This window comes from Pseudopipra pipra, chromosome 17, assembly GCF_036250125.1.
Source record: "Pseudopipra pipra isolate bDixPip1 chromosome 17, bDixPip1.hap1, whole genome shotgun sequence".
Taxonomy (NCBI): Eukaryota; Metazoa; Chordata; class Aves; order Passeriformes; family Pipridae; genus Pseudopipra; species Pseudopipra pipra.
Window position 1 is genome coordinate 14006545 of NC_087565.1, and position 14231 is coordinate 14020775.

The following is a 14231-nucleotide window of genomic DNA, read 5'->3' on the forward strand; positions in this document are numbered from 1 at the left end:
CCCAACTGCAAGGTGAATCACCTCTTTCCAGAGCATTCCCTTTGGCTTAGAGCAAGGATTTCAGCTATGGATGCTTGTCTCCCAGGTGAATGCTCTAACAGAGGAGAATGTCTGTGTGAGAAGGGCTCGAGAAACCCTTCCTAGCACCCAGTGATGGTCATGGGAGCCTCGACTGCCCACCTGGTGGATGTGCTGTGGGTGCTGGGGCTTGTTCTGCAGCTGCACTGTGTGTGCAGGGACCCAGAGTAACTGAGACAGCTCACTCACTCCACTGCTGAAGGCTAAGCCCAGGAGTGCAAAGTGCTGATGAGTTTGTTAAGTGAGCAAGGGAAATGAGTCCTTCCTGAGCTTGGAGTACTGTGGACAGTCTGTTATCCCTGAGGTAGCTTGTTGGCAGCTCTCTCATGTAATATGAACAGGGACCTCTCTGCACTGCCCTGGTGTCCACAGAGCAGCTAGGTGGGTTCCTCTCACTCTCCCTGGCTCATTTGGATCATCTGTTATGATCTGAGACTGAGGACTGTGCACCTGGACAGCAGGGTCAGTCCCCCAGAAACATGCAAGCAGCTCAGCTTTTTACAGCCAGAAACCTCCTGTGTGTTTTTCGAGGCATAACTGTAGCCTGGATGATAGTTTTGTTCTTGGAGTGAATATTAAGAAGATAAAGGCTGGCCTTGTGTTCACAAGCAGCTGGTTCTGTCCCCCGAGCTGACCCAAGGCTCCTGTGTGCTGGCAGGCTCGGGGAGCCGCTGGCTGTGACACACTGAGCCTCACAAGGGGCTGAGCCTCCAGGCAGGTGCTGTGCAGTTGAGGGAACACTCTGTCAATAGCCAGGAGGACAGTACAATTATCTTTTGTCCTCAACTATCGACACAGTGGCTCCTAAATGCCTCCTCTCTCTGTGTTATCTTCACAGGTCACCTTGGTATTCAGATGGTCTGCGACAGAGGAAGCATGAAGGGAGGAGGCAAAGTGCCAGTGGCGGGAGTCACACTCTGAAGGTGATCTGCTGTGACCCAAAAGCTTTCTGACATTCTTTGCCTTGGTTCTGATAGAGAGGAAGAAAGTCTTCTTCTCCGTGCAGTGTCTGTAAAGTCCCAGAAAGTTGCTTCCCTCTGGAATTATAAAGTTTCCAGCTCCAGGAGGTTTCTTACCTGCTTCCTGTGTGGAAGTGGCTGCAGGTCCAGTCCCAGGGGTGGGTTTGGCTCCGGTGCTGGGGTCACACATGGTATTTAGGTGACTGGGTTCAGGCCCAATCGCAGACCCATACAATAACCTCTCTCACTTAGTTTTTTTCTCAATGAGATTTTTTTCCTCTGACTGTTTCTCTGGAGTTCCTTGGAAGTGTAGTGGCAGAGGCTGTGATTTGTGTGCGATGCTGCCCAGTCAGTTATGTCAGAGGGGGGTGTGACCAGGCCCTGTAATAATTGCCATGATGCCAGCATCTTTGTTCACATGTTCATCTCTGCTGTTAATAATAAACCTGTTTCATCCTGCCTTGAGCTGCTTTGGAGGCAGGTTACTGTGATGAGATTCTGGAAACAGGAATGACTGGTGAACTAATGGACTCTAATGGATAGGGTCTGTTTATTCTGCTTTCATACCAGGCTGTGCTCTGCACTGCCTTAGGTCCTAGGAGGAAGCATCTTTCTCCACCAAGGGACAGGCTGTGCTTGTACTAACTGTACCCCAAATTCTGCCTGCACAGGGCTTGGCCCTGAGGATTCCCATGTTGTCTGTGTGCTCCTCTGCTCTTTGCATGTGCACAGCTGTAGGATCATCTCCTGCCTTTAGCCACACTCAGTGACAAAGTGAAAGGAGCAATTAAAAATGTATAAGCATTTAATGCTCTCACATGTAAGCATGAGAGGAGACAAGCCTTTAATCAGAATAAATTGGAGGCCCAGAACACATAAAAAGAAGAAAAGAAGCAAAACATAGCAGGGAAACATCCATGGCTGGCAGGGACATATAGTAAGAGGAATATTTCAGAGAATCACAGAATATGCTGAGTTGGAAGGGACCCACAAGGACCATCCAGTCCAGCTCCTGGCCCTGCACAGGCCCATCCCCAAGAGTCACCCCCTGTGCCCCAGAGCATCATCCAAACCCTCCTGGAGCTCTGGCAGCCTTGGGGCTGTGCCCACTGCCCTGGGGAGCCTGGGCAGTGCCAACCACCCTCTGGGGGAAGAACCTTTGCCTGAGATCCAACCTGACCCTGCCCTGGCACAGCTCCAGCCATTCCCTGGGTGCTGTCCCTGGTCCCCCCAGAGCAGAGCTCAGTCCCTGCCCCTCCTCTGCCCCTCCCCAGGAAGTTTTGACTGCAGTGAGGTCTCCCCTCGGCCTCTTCTTCTCCAGCTGAACACACCAAGTGCCCTCAGTGTCCTCACACGGCTTCAAATCAAGGCCCTTCCCCATCTTTGTTTTTTCCTTTGGACACTCTCTGATGGCTTTGGATCTCCCTTATACTGTGGTGCCCCAAACTGCCCCAATATTGCAGGTGAGGCTGCCCCAGGGCAGAGCAGAGCAGGAAGTGAAATATTTGCAGTGAAATGACAAAGTCTGCATCCAGGCAAGTTGCAGACCAGCTGCAGTGTGTGTGGAAGCCGTGCCAGGGCCAGCCCCCTCCTCCAGAGCAGTTAGCCAGTGCTGGTTTGGCCATGGCCAGCAGTGAGCATGTACAGGGCCCAGCCTTCCCTGTTGGGCCTGACTGGGGATCTCCCCACTGCTCTATCAGATGTTTCCACCAATGCACATCCCTGGTTCATGTGAATCCTTGCTGCTGGGCACCATCCTGACCACGGTGTACAAGTGCTTCTGCTTGGCAGCTCTCTGTGTGCTGTTTCAGTGGCATCTTAGAGCTAATTAAAACCTTTACATTGGTCCCCTGGATAGCAGGTGCCCTTTGAGCCTTCCTCTTTTCTACAGGAGACTCTGACAGCCTTGGGGACTGTAGATGAATGTGAGAGCTGTACAGGACAGGGCAGGCTGTAACTGGGTACAGGAGTGGGCCTCACTTGTGCAGAGACAGTGAATCTTTAGTAACTCCACTCATGCAGTAGATGTTACATTTCCAGCATATGAACATAATACTGCAGTCTCTATTCTGCACCTTACTGTCAGATTCTCTCTTTGTGACCTAGCAGATGCATTCATCAATTTTCTTTAGATACTACTCCTGTCTCACCCTTTTTTCTTTAAAATAGAGGGAGAGAGGGTTAATGTCATGTCTCCATCTTACTGCTCGTGGTCATCTCTGTAAAACTCTGTTCTTGCTCTCTTCTCCTCTCAAACTGAGGAGTTTTTGGCTTGTTATTTTTGGAAGTCCAGAACTGCCATTGATTTGAGTATCTCCATCTGTTTGCTGTGCCTGAGAAGCAGAACCACCCCAGCTTCACTCCCCTTAGAACTCTGTGCCTCTCCAGCGAGCAGTTTGAGTACAGTGACTTCTTGGATCCCTCCCAGACAGTTCCTTGGACAGAGGGGTGCCTCCCAGCACTGCAGAGTGCACAGCTTTCCCTGCTCAAGGGCAACAGGGAGCCCTCCTTACAAACCCTGCTGTGAACCTGCTGCCTCCCACCACACAGGGATCGGTGCTGGAGCTGATGGCACTGTTCTGCAAACTAACAAATAGCTGCCTGATGAAATTATTCCTCTGTATCAGTTAAACTGACCACCACAGAGCAGAAATGCATCTCTGGTTTGGTCAGTGCACAGCAGTGTTGGCCTTTTGCAAAGGGGAGGGAACGAAGAACTACTTCTGTTTCTTTAGCAATGTGCTATAGCTGATCCTTGTGTCAGCCTGTTGGCAGGGGAATCCTATCCTGTAGGACAGGCATTCGAGATTTTCCAGTGTTATTTACCAAACACATCCCCTCAAAGCCATGGGGAAAGCAGCACAAGAGTGAAAGGGTCACACTGTTGTTTAAGGAGAGACTGCAGTGTTCAGTAAATCGCTGCTTCTTGTCCCCTTGCTTAGGTCCCAGCTTGCTTATCTTTCCTTAATGCAAGAATTTCCTATCTTCACCAAGCCTGTAAATTGTTGGCTTTCAGACTTCATTTACTCAGTTACTGTCACTGGCACCAAGTGCCATATTTGGCAGCCAAAACAGGTTGCTAACTTCCTGCTCCTTTAGTTCCCCAAAGCAGGAGCTGAATGCTGCTCCCACCTCCCGTCTGAACAACCCAGAACCCTGGCTGGCTTTGTGCAAGGTCTGTCTGGGACCTCTTTCCCAATTCCCAGCCTTTCCTCTGCAGCTTGTCCCACTTGTACCAACTCAGTCCTGCATCCATGAGCTTTCCAGATGCACCAGATGTCCAGCTGTAAGGTCCTATGGCTGTGTGAGCTGAAACAGGAGCCAGGCCAGAGCAAACAACAACAAGAATAATACTAGCACATCTGGAGATAAATGTATACAAATGTCTCTGGAGATACATTTTGAGGTAAAAATGAGTCAAACATCAGTGGACATGGTGGGAAAACATTGGAGCTAAAATCTGAGATGACCTCTAGGGGAGAGGATGAACATTTTAAGGTAAGCTGAGGCAACCAGTAGTGGACAGGTGGGGAAAGTTTTGGAGTTAAATCTGTAGCAGAGAGAATGAAAATATTGAGGTAAACTGAGGTAACCAGTAGTGGACAGTTAGGGAAAATTTAGGGATAAAACTTGAGGTTTTACCTCAAGGTTGAGGTTTTACATTACCATACAATGGAATATCTAGGGATGCTGTTAAGTAAACAGGATGCTGAGGACTTGACACCCACTTGGTATAGATTTTGGGGAAGGAGGTGGTTTTGTGGATCAGCTCTTGCTCTGCCCTGTGGTGCCTGTTTGCAGCTGCAGCATCCTGGATGTGCTCCAGAAATGCATCTTTGGATTTAGTTTGGTCCAAAAAGGATGCATTTCATGAACTCGTGTGTGACTCAAAGCACAGCAATTGCAAAGGACAGGACATTTCTCCAAAAGCACCTTCTTTGCTGCACCCCAGATCATTAACAGCAGCAGTATCAGAGTTTGGGAATTTTATGGTCTGCTAAGTTACTGAATGGGCACTGACCAGCTAAGAATGGAAAGGATGAGCAATACACAGTATCAGTATAACACTTTTATTCATTTCATGTAGACAGCTTTCCAAGGGTAATTATCAACTGAGAATCCTCATCTAAAGCAATATTTGATGTCTTTTATTAAAGCTCTGGAATAAAGTAAATTAAAATAGTTGCTAATAAAAATTGCACATGGCACAAAATATCACACTGTGAGGACAAGTTACCTTGAAGAAATATAAAGATCCATTAGAAAAGCTTTAGAAAAGTGGCCTGTCTGAGGATCTTAAAACCAAAAGCCATTGCAGCACCAGACCAAAGGAAGTGCTCTATAAATAGCAATTCTCATTAAGGAGAATGTTAAAAGCATCTCCATGAAGATCTATAAATGATTAAATGTTGAGACACTAGAGATAAGAAAAAGAACGATGAAGCTAAAGCTGCACAAACTGAGGCAAGGGGTAGGACACAGACTTTAGCAGTGACAGGGGATAATCGTTGACACAGTTTGCTGTGCATTAGAGAGGATTTTCTACACTTGAAATTTGGAAAATGTGCTGTATCTGCCCCAGAAACACTGGGCTCATTGCAGGAATCACAGGTGAAGGTTTCTGGCCTGGCACTGCAGGAACTGGGACTGTGTCATCCAAGTGGTACTTTCTGAACATAAAATCCATGAAACCCACACACAAGATTCTTACTGTTACATCCTTATTAACAATTAATAGAATGGATTTCTCTGATGACTTCTTTGTCACTGGCTGTGAGAATTTTCACTAACCCAGTCACCCTTCCAGGACGTGTTAAGCACTCATTCATTCTAGGAACCCTTTGAAAATGGAATGTTTAAGAGCTAAGTTACCATGAGGACTTGGGCACCTAACCATCATTTAAGGCACATAGTTAAAAATGTTTATGTACAAAAGTCCTCTTCTAACCCCACAGGTATGTGGCCTCCATGGGTATCTCAGTCCTTCCTCATACATCCCTTCCCTGGCTATGAGCAATCACACACCTTGGGGTAACCCTTCCTGTGAGGATGAGCTTTGTCCAGGGCAGGTGTGCAGCAACCCCAGCTGGGCTGTGTTGAACCCCCAAAGTGACTCTGAAACAGCACCTGTGACAGCCAGCCCTAGTTCTGCCCACAGCTGGGGGTTTGTCCTGCAGGGTCAGAGTGAGGTTGAAACCCTGATCCCTGCAAATAAACAGTCCTCAGATATAAAACTCACCAAAATCCCTGGCTTCTGTTTATTGCCAGATTAACTTGTGGCCTTCTCTGAGAAGCAACAAGAAATCGGTGACTCTCTGAATGAGATTTGGTCCAGACTTTATCACTGTTAATGAAATTGTCCTCTGGCAGAGGCAGTTTAAGAGCAGACCTCTGCTCCAGTCTCACTCACTTGTAATTTTATAGCCCTGTCCATTCCTGCAGCCTTTAAAATCCAGAGCTGAGCTGGGGAAGGATTGAAAGGAGATCTGTGCTGGGAGGGCATCACTTTAATGAGAGCAAGGTCCCTTGTCACAGCTGTGTGTCAGGGAGCTCTGAAAGCACTGACTGGTGACTGAACTGTGATAAAGTAATTGCTTTCTAATTTCCAAACTCCCTGCAGTTCCCCCTCAGTGTAGCATTGGTTTTCTGGTTTTGCATTGGGTTTGGGGGGTATTTTGTTGCCTTTTTTATGGTTTACTAAACGTCTCTTTTCAAGGCTTATCACCTTTCGTTTCAGTTGGGAACATGACTGGTATGGCTCCTCCTTCCTTTTAGCTCCAGCCTCCTCAAGAAGACCTACAAAAACATTGTGTCTCTTCTTCAGTTCTTATCACTCATCTGTTTTGGGACATCTTTCACGTGTGGATGCATCTCGTTCTGCTCCCCATTTCTAGGGAATGAGCTCTGCCTCAGGAGCATGTAAATCCCTGGAATGCTGTCCAGCCACCCTGGTGCCTTCTAAAGCTTACGAGGGAAGCACAGAAAAGCCAAACTTGTCCACTTTGCTGAATATTTTCCTTTTCACTTCTAGGTCCTCCCATTGAGCCCCTGGAGCCAACCAGGCCTTTACCAACTCTTCCTGTTCGCAGAATTCACTCGACTTCGGAAAGGAAACACGAGAGACAGCCACGACCCCCCAGCCCTCCTCTGGGTGACAGGCCAGCTCTCCCTGGCTCCAAACCGAACATCTGTGATGGCAACTTCAACACTGTGGCTCTCTTTAGAGGAGAAATGTTTGTTTTCAAGGTACTTGGAAACTTACCCATGAGTCTCACTTTAATTTTATCGCTGGAAAAGGTTAATGGAAGTATTTGGTAGTGAGATTTGAAATGTCTGTGAAAATAGCTCTGTTCCTCTGAGGCTGATGAGTGAGCAATATTAGAAGGAAACGTAAGCAGTTTGGCTCTGTAATATTGGGAACCTGTGCCTGATGGGATTCACAAAATGCCTGGGCAGCCTTGTTCAGAAGTCAAGTGACACAGAGGTGGCACTGTGGAATTGTGGAGATTGCCCAGGGAAAGCCTCCAGCACCTCCTGTGCCCACCCTCAATCCACCTGCAGACCACCTCCAAAACAGCTCAATCCATCCACAGACCACCTCAAAAATCTGCCTCAAACCAGCTCAATCCACCTCAAAACCATCTCAGTCCACTCACAGACCACTTTAAAAATCCACTTTAAGATTTTTCCAGCTCAGTCCACCCTTAAACCACCACCAGTTCAAAATGTGAACTGGGTGCACTGGCAGAGAATTCAGGCACCATCCAGCCTGAGAGGAGCCACCTCTGAAGCCATAAAGCAATACCAGTACCTACTCAGAATTAATCACAGAATCCTGGGCTGGGAGGGACCTTACAGACAATCTCATTCCACCCCCTGCCATGGGCAGGGACACCTTCAACTGGATCAGGTCGCTCCAAGCCCCATCCCAGCTGTCCTGGAACACTTCCAGGGATGGGGCAGCCACAGCTTCTCTGGGCAGCAAGCCTCATTGTCTTGAAGGTGACCTGCATGGAACCAGGGCTTCAGGAGTGCTCAGCCTGCCTGAAGCTCCTGGGGAGTTTGAGTCAACCTTCCTTGTAAACTACAGCTGGGGAGGAAGGAGAGGCATTGCTCATTAACCCATTAGAGTGCCTTGAATATGGACATCCATGGCCCCATTCTCAAAATACCAGTAGCTTTCACTGTGTCCAGTGGGTATGAATGTGGAGAGGGATATATTGAAGGTCATTAAATGGACAAACCACATCAGTTGCAGAAAATTCTTGAACTGAAACTGGTTGAAGGCTGGGACAGTATCTGGGAGAAGTCTCACAGGTTCTGTCCTGCTTGTTAAAGCATCCACTGCAGCTTTAACTAATGATCTCATATCTGAAGAGATATTTAATAACTTCTTTGTGCCTTTAGACCTTGTGTGTTTCACACAGTCACCAGGTACTGGTCAGGCTGTCCTGGGCTCAGGGAGCTGAGCACCACCTGCACCAGGACAAGTGTGACACCTCAGTGGCAGGACACACAGGGATCACAGTGCTTATAACTTTGGAGTCACTTCCCTCTGCTCCTTTTCCCTCTTTTTTCTGCCCTTTTTCACAGCACCAGCAATCCACTTCTCACTTTTTGGGCTGCCACCTCCCCCACGTGGCACTTCGCTCTCTGGAGACAGTGCTGGGTTGGAGCTGTCACCTGAAGCAGGACATCTGTCTGCAGTGGGGCCTAGGCAGGGATTAGGGATGCTGGATGCCCAGCAAGCTAAAAATACTCATTCTGAAGAGGCTTCTGGTTTCCCCAGGATCGCTGGTTCTGGCGGCTGCGCAACAACCGCGTGCAGGAGGGATATCCCATGCAGATTGAGCAGTTCTGGAAGGGCCTCCCCGCCAAGATCGACGCAGCCTATGAGCGCTCTGATGGCAAATTTGTTTTCTTCAAAGGTACAGTACAGTTCAGTACAAGCCAACCCCTCCTGCCTCACCTCACACGCTGCTTGTATGGCTTGAAGATGGTGAAAGCAGGTACACTGCACCCTTGGCCTTTTCCCAGGGGGCACTTCAAGCAGCCACTGATCCTTAAAATATAGTTTAGTGTGGGCTGGCCTTGCCAGGACAATCTCTGTATAGAGCTAATATCAATTAAGGGAAGTTGGCTTTCATGTGATGGCAAGAAACAAATCCTGTTTCCCAGGAAGTGTCAATCTCCTGCCTATCCCCTTGAACACATTTCAGCAGAGCACTGGGGCCTCTCCAAGTACAGGGTGCTCCCAAATCACATTTTTGGACAGTTGTCTCCTAAAGAGACAAAATGACCACCTTGTGCTGGGGCCCCACTTTAGCCCTGGCACCGTGACAGTGTCTGAACAGGATCCTGTAACTCAAGAGCAAGTTGTGAGCAAGGAAGAAGTGCTGGAAAACATCGGCACTGCTGGTAGGAAATCACAGTACCTGGGCTTCTGAATTTGTGTCTGCAGCTTCAGCACCTCAGCTCACTAAACTGTACCAAAATTTGAGAAGGCTCAGGGAAAGCCTAAATGACTGAAAATTTTGGGCTGACCTGGAAGGAACTCCTCAGCCTGAGTGAGGGATTGCAGACAGGGGATGAGAGATGTTTTTGAAATCATGGCTGGCGTGAGAAGGTAAATGGAAAAGGGTTGTTCAACATTTCTTCTGAAACAAGAGTTGAGGAGCAGCAAATTAAATCAGGTTTCAGATTCACAATGAAGTGGAGGAGCAGCTTTTTCATAGTTCAGGCTGGAAGTCCTCAACGTGCTGTGGTTCTGGGGCTGTTCAATGTTTGTATCGATTCGACTCCTAACTGGGCAAACCTGTTTGTTGTTTGTGTCCCCCCTGATCTCTAGGAGATAAGTACTGGGTTTTTAAGGAAGTGACAGCAGAGCCAGGCTACCCCCACAGCCTGGTGGAGCTGGGGAACTGCCTGCCCCGGGAGGGCATCGACACAGCCCTGCGCTGGGAGCCCGTGGGCAAAACCTACTTCTTCAAAGGGGACAGGTACTGGAGGTACAACGAGGACAAGAGAGCCACAGACCCAGGATACCCAAAGCCCATCACCGTGTGGAGAGGAGTCCCTCAGGCTCCTCAGGGAGCTTTCATCAGCAAGGAAGGCTGTATGTATCTGCATCATTGCTTGTAATGATGACAAGTATTACATTACAAGTAACAGCTCGGGCTGGGAGTTGGGGGCTGGGTGTGGGGTGTTTCAGGTATTTCCTGATACAGCAATCGAGTTGCAGAAGCCCTGGGGTCACCTGGGCCCTGTGAGCAGCAGCACTCTGAGATCTTTCCTGACCCTCATCCCAACCCATGCACATCCTCAGCTGTTAAACCACATTATCACATTGCCAGCTCTGGGGGGACGGGACTTTTTCTGCTACAACAGCCTGGTTTTCTTGGGCCCTGGTTGTGAGGGTGCTGTAACCTACATTTCCTCGTGATTTCTTACCTGTAGCTGGCTTGGGCTCTCTGTGACAGGCTCCAGCCTGTCTGATGTTGGCAGTTAGAATCATGGAATCAGCCAGGTTGGAAAGGACCTCTGAGATCATCCAGTCCAACCCTTGATCCAACCCGCCGTGGTTCCCAGCCCATGGCACTGATGCCACATCCAGTCTCACCTTTAACACCTCCAGGGATGGAGAATCCACCCCCTCCCTGGGAAGCCCATTCCAATGCCTCTGTAAAAAATTTCTTCCTAATATCCAACCTAAACCTCCAGAGAAGAGCCCGACCCTCACCTGGCTCCCCCCTCCTGTCAGGGAGTTTTAGAGAATCAGAAGGTCTCCCCTGAGCCTCCTCCTCTCCAGGCTGAGCCCCCCCAGCTCCCTCAGCCTCTCCTCACAGCACTTGTGCTCCAGTCCCTTCCCCAGCCTCGCTGCTCTTCCCTGGCCCTGCTCCAGCCCCTCCATGTCCTTCCTGAGCTGAGGGCCCAGAGCTGGACACAGCACTCCAGGGGTGGCCTCACCAGTGCTGAGTCCAGGGGCAGAATCCCTGCCCTGCTCCTGCTGCCACACTGTTCCTGAGCCAGGCCAGGATCCATTGGCCCTCTTGGCCACCTGGGCACACTCTGGCTCCTGTTCAGCTCCCTGTCCATTCCCACTCCCAGCTCCCTTCCTGCCTGGCTGCTCTCCAGCCCCTCTGTCCCAGCCCGTGGGGCTGCAGGGGGTTGTTGTGGCCAAAGGGCAGGACCCGGCACTTGGCCTGGTTGAACCTCATCCCCTTGGAATCAGCCCATGGATGCAGCTTGGGCCAGGTCCCTCTGCAGAGCCCTCCTGCCTTCCAGCAGATCAACACTCCCCCCCAACTTGGTGTTGTTGTAGACGACGGGAAAAGAATACATGACCAGAGAGTTTGATCATGACTTATCCAACTTTATTGCTGCAGGCTTTGTGCTTATGAAGGTTAATAATTAGCCTCATACATATTACAAGTGCTAGCTCATCATTGGCTTCTGATTACCTAAGTTATATTTGTGCAAATGCTGTTTCTTTCACATTCTGATGGTTACTTGTTTGCTATTTGCTCTGCTTTCCCATCCGCTTTATTCTATTCTTCTGTCCCGTACACAGTTTCACAGATATAGTGACCTTCTAATAGTTTTCCCTTACTGTGGGACCAGAGCTATAGCATCTTTCTCATGTCCTCTTTCTATCAACCACATTTCTGTAATACTTTCCACACTTCCCCCGTTTTCTTTTGATAATGTTACAAATACATCATTCATTGCTTTCGTTAGCATGTCCTGTATACATTTAAAAACACAAGGAAAGATACATAAAGCAGCCAACAGTATCAGCAAAAGTGAAATGGCTTGTTTAGTGATCTCAGCGAGCCATGGTCCTAAGCCTAACTTTGCTAACCATTCCTTAATAGGATCTTTTTGGATTTTAAAGTCATTCAAATGACCTTGCATTTCTTTTAGTTTTTGGTAGATGGACTGAGAGTGATCAGAAAGATTCATACAACCCATGCCTTCAAATTCTTCACATCCATGCCCCTGAGCCAGCAATAGAAAATCTATAGCTGCTCTGTTCTGTAAAACAGCATGTCTTATTTCATCAAAGTCATGAGCCAATTCTCCTAGAATTTTCGAGGTTCTATTCATTTGATTCCTTGCCCAACAAGCTGTTCTTTGGACAAGAATCAGGCTCTTTTTTGCTCCAATGGGGGCAAATATGGATGCAAAGAAGTTGCAAAGGTGGAAAAATGGTGTATGCCATGACCATTATTTGCCCAGTATAATCAGCATCAATAAGTCCAGGCAATACAAATAAGCCAGCAAGACTAGCTGATGATCTTCCTATCAGCAGTGCACCAAACACCTGTTTATTTATTATCAAAGGCCCGTAAATTCCGGTGGGAATCTTTTGAGGTTGGGTGGATAGCAAGGTGACTTCTACTGTTGTTGCCAAGTCCAATCCGAGACTACCGGCTGGGGCAGGTTGTGACTGTTTTCTTGTCCGTGGAATGGATTGTTCGGTGAAAAGCTGTTGGTTGGAGTCATCTGTGCTGCAGCGACGACTTGTGTCCTCGCGCGGCCACTGCTGCTCTTCGCGCTCCGTCGTGAGTTTCCCGAACGGTTTCGGCAAGCAGAAGTATTGTGAGTGGAGCTTTGACATTGCTGGCACCAAACCCCTGTCGCTCGGCACTCTTTTCGGATGTGTCCAGTGGCTCCACATCGGTAGCATTTTAATCGAGCTTTTCCTTCTGTATAGTTACTTGCCTTTGCTTGAAGGGGTGCAAGAGCTGCTAAAACCTGAGCTTGGAAACTTTGAGCCTGTTCCTTTAGTCCTTTAGCTAAATCCTGAATAGCATTGACTAAAAATGCATTCTCTCCTGTAGGTATTTGCAATACCTTTTCTAATAATTCCTCAATGGTCCAGTAAGGACCTATTGTATTTATTACTTGTCTAACTGTTGAGTTAGCATTTTGCAAAACACATTGCTTTAACATAGTTCCCTTCATATAATCTGGTACCCCTGCTCGAGTGATAGCAGCTGTTAACTTATCAACATATTCACCAAATGACTCATTTCTTTCTTGTTTTAGATTCATATATAATGGTACTCCACCTGGCTCTTTAACCTTATTCAAAGCTTTTCTAACAAAATCCACTGCTTCTCTAACCTTATCAGCTCCAATATGCACTTGTGCTTCAGGTCTAGTGTACAAGCCTGTTCCCATCAATTCATCTACTGTAACACCATGCAAAGGATCTCCCTGAGGTCTGATTTCTGCAACACTTTCATTAACATACGCTTGCCAATAAGCACCAAACAAAGGTTGTTGATGTTCGGTAGGTATCATTTTTACTATAGAACGAAGGTCTGAAGGTGACAAAAGCTGTGTTCCCCAAAAATAACCTAGCATTTGTTTAGTAGGTTCTCCATGCAAGCCAAATTCACTCACAGTACTCCGAAGCTGTGCCAAAAGATTCCAATCTAAAGCAGTAATAGTAGCAGTCATTCCTCCCCCTTCTAGTTGACTATAAATTACTGGAAATGCCCTGCCCTCTGCCGCCTGCAACCCTTGAGAATCGCCGTGTGACAGGCAATGTTTAGCGAACGCTGCCCAGGTTTCCCTCCGCTCTTCGGCCGTGGCCTCCTCCGAGTCACTGAGTGCCCCGGGGACAGGCTCTTTAGCTCCCAGAGCAGGGGGGGTGGCTGCGGCCATGGGTCAGCACCTTCGCTCGCAAGCACAGGTTCTACAGGGGCAGGAGCTTTAGGCAGATCTGAATGCACTACCTCCTCTTTCACGGGGGCAGAAGGTTGCGCTGGGAGCAAGACTGATTGGACTGCCGGAGGGACTGGGGTATTAGAAAACCAAGCTTTCCCGTAATATTCTTTGTTCTGTTGCTGAACACCCCGAGCCTGCTCCGCGGCTCTTTTCTCTGCCTCATGGTGCAACAATGTATTATAAACCACCCTCCAAAGCTTTCCCAGCTTTTTTGCAACTTTGTCATCATCTAAAACAGCCTCCCATATTTTATCACCAAACTTACGCCACTCCTCTAATGAATGCACAGTATGCGGATTAACAAAGCACCCTTTCTCATAACCATAATCAAGCAACCCAGGGAGTTCCTTTTTCAAGTCTAAATCTTTAACCCCTTTTTTCTGTAAAAATTCAGAAAATAAACTATATGCTGCTTGCCTTTCCATACCTACGTCAGCGCTGTTGCAGCCCTTCAAG

General features: G+C 48.2%; 1 protein-coding gene across 2 annotated transcripts in view; it reads left to right on the forward strand.

Annotated features, from left to right (window-relative positions):
• Window positions 1-14231, forward strand: part of MMP24 (matrix metallopeptidase 24) — a 51220-nt gene that overhangs the window by 32900 nt on the left and 4089 nt on the right. For both annotated transcript variants that reach the window (XM_064674309.1, XM_064674310.1), the window contains exons 6-8: window positions 7069-7283; window positions 8827-8965; window positions 9886-10152. In XM_064674309.1, the coding sequence (XP_064530379.1) occupies window positions 7069-7283; window positions 8827-8965; window positions 9886-10152 (621 nt within the window). The remainder of the gene's footprint in view (window positions 1-7068; window positions 7284-8826; window positions 8966-9885; window positions 10153-14231) is intronic.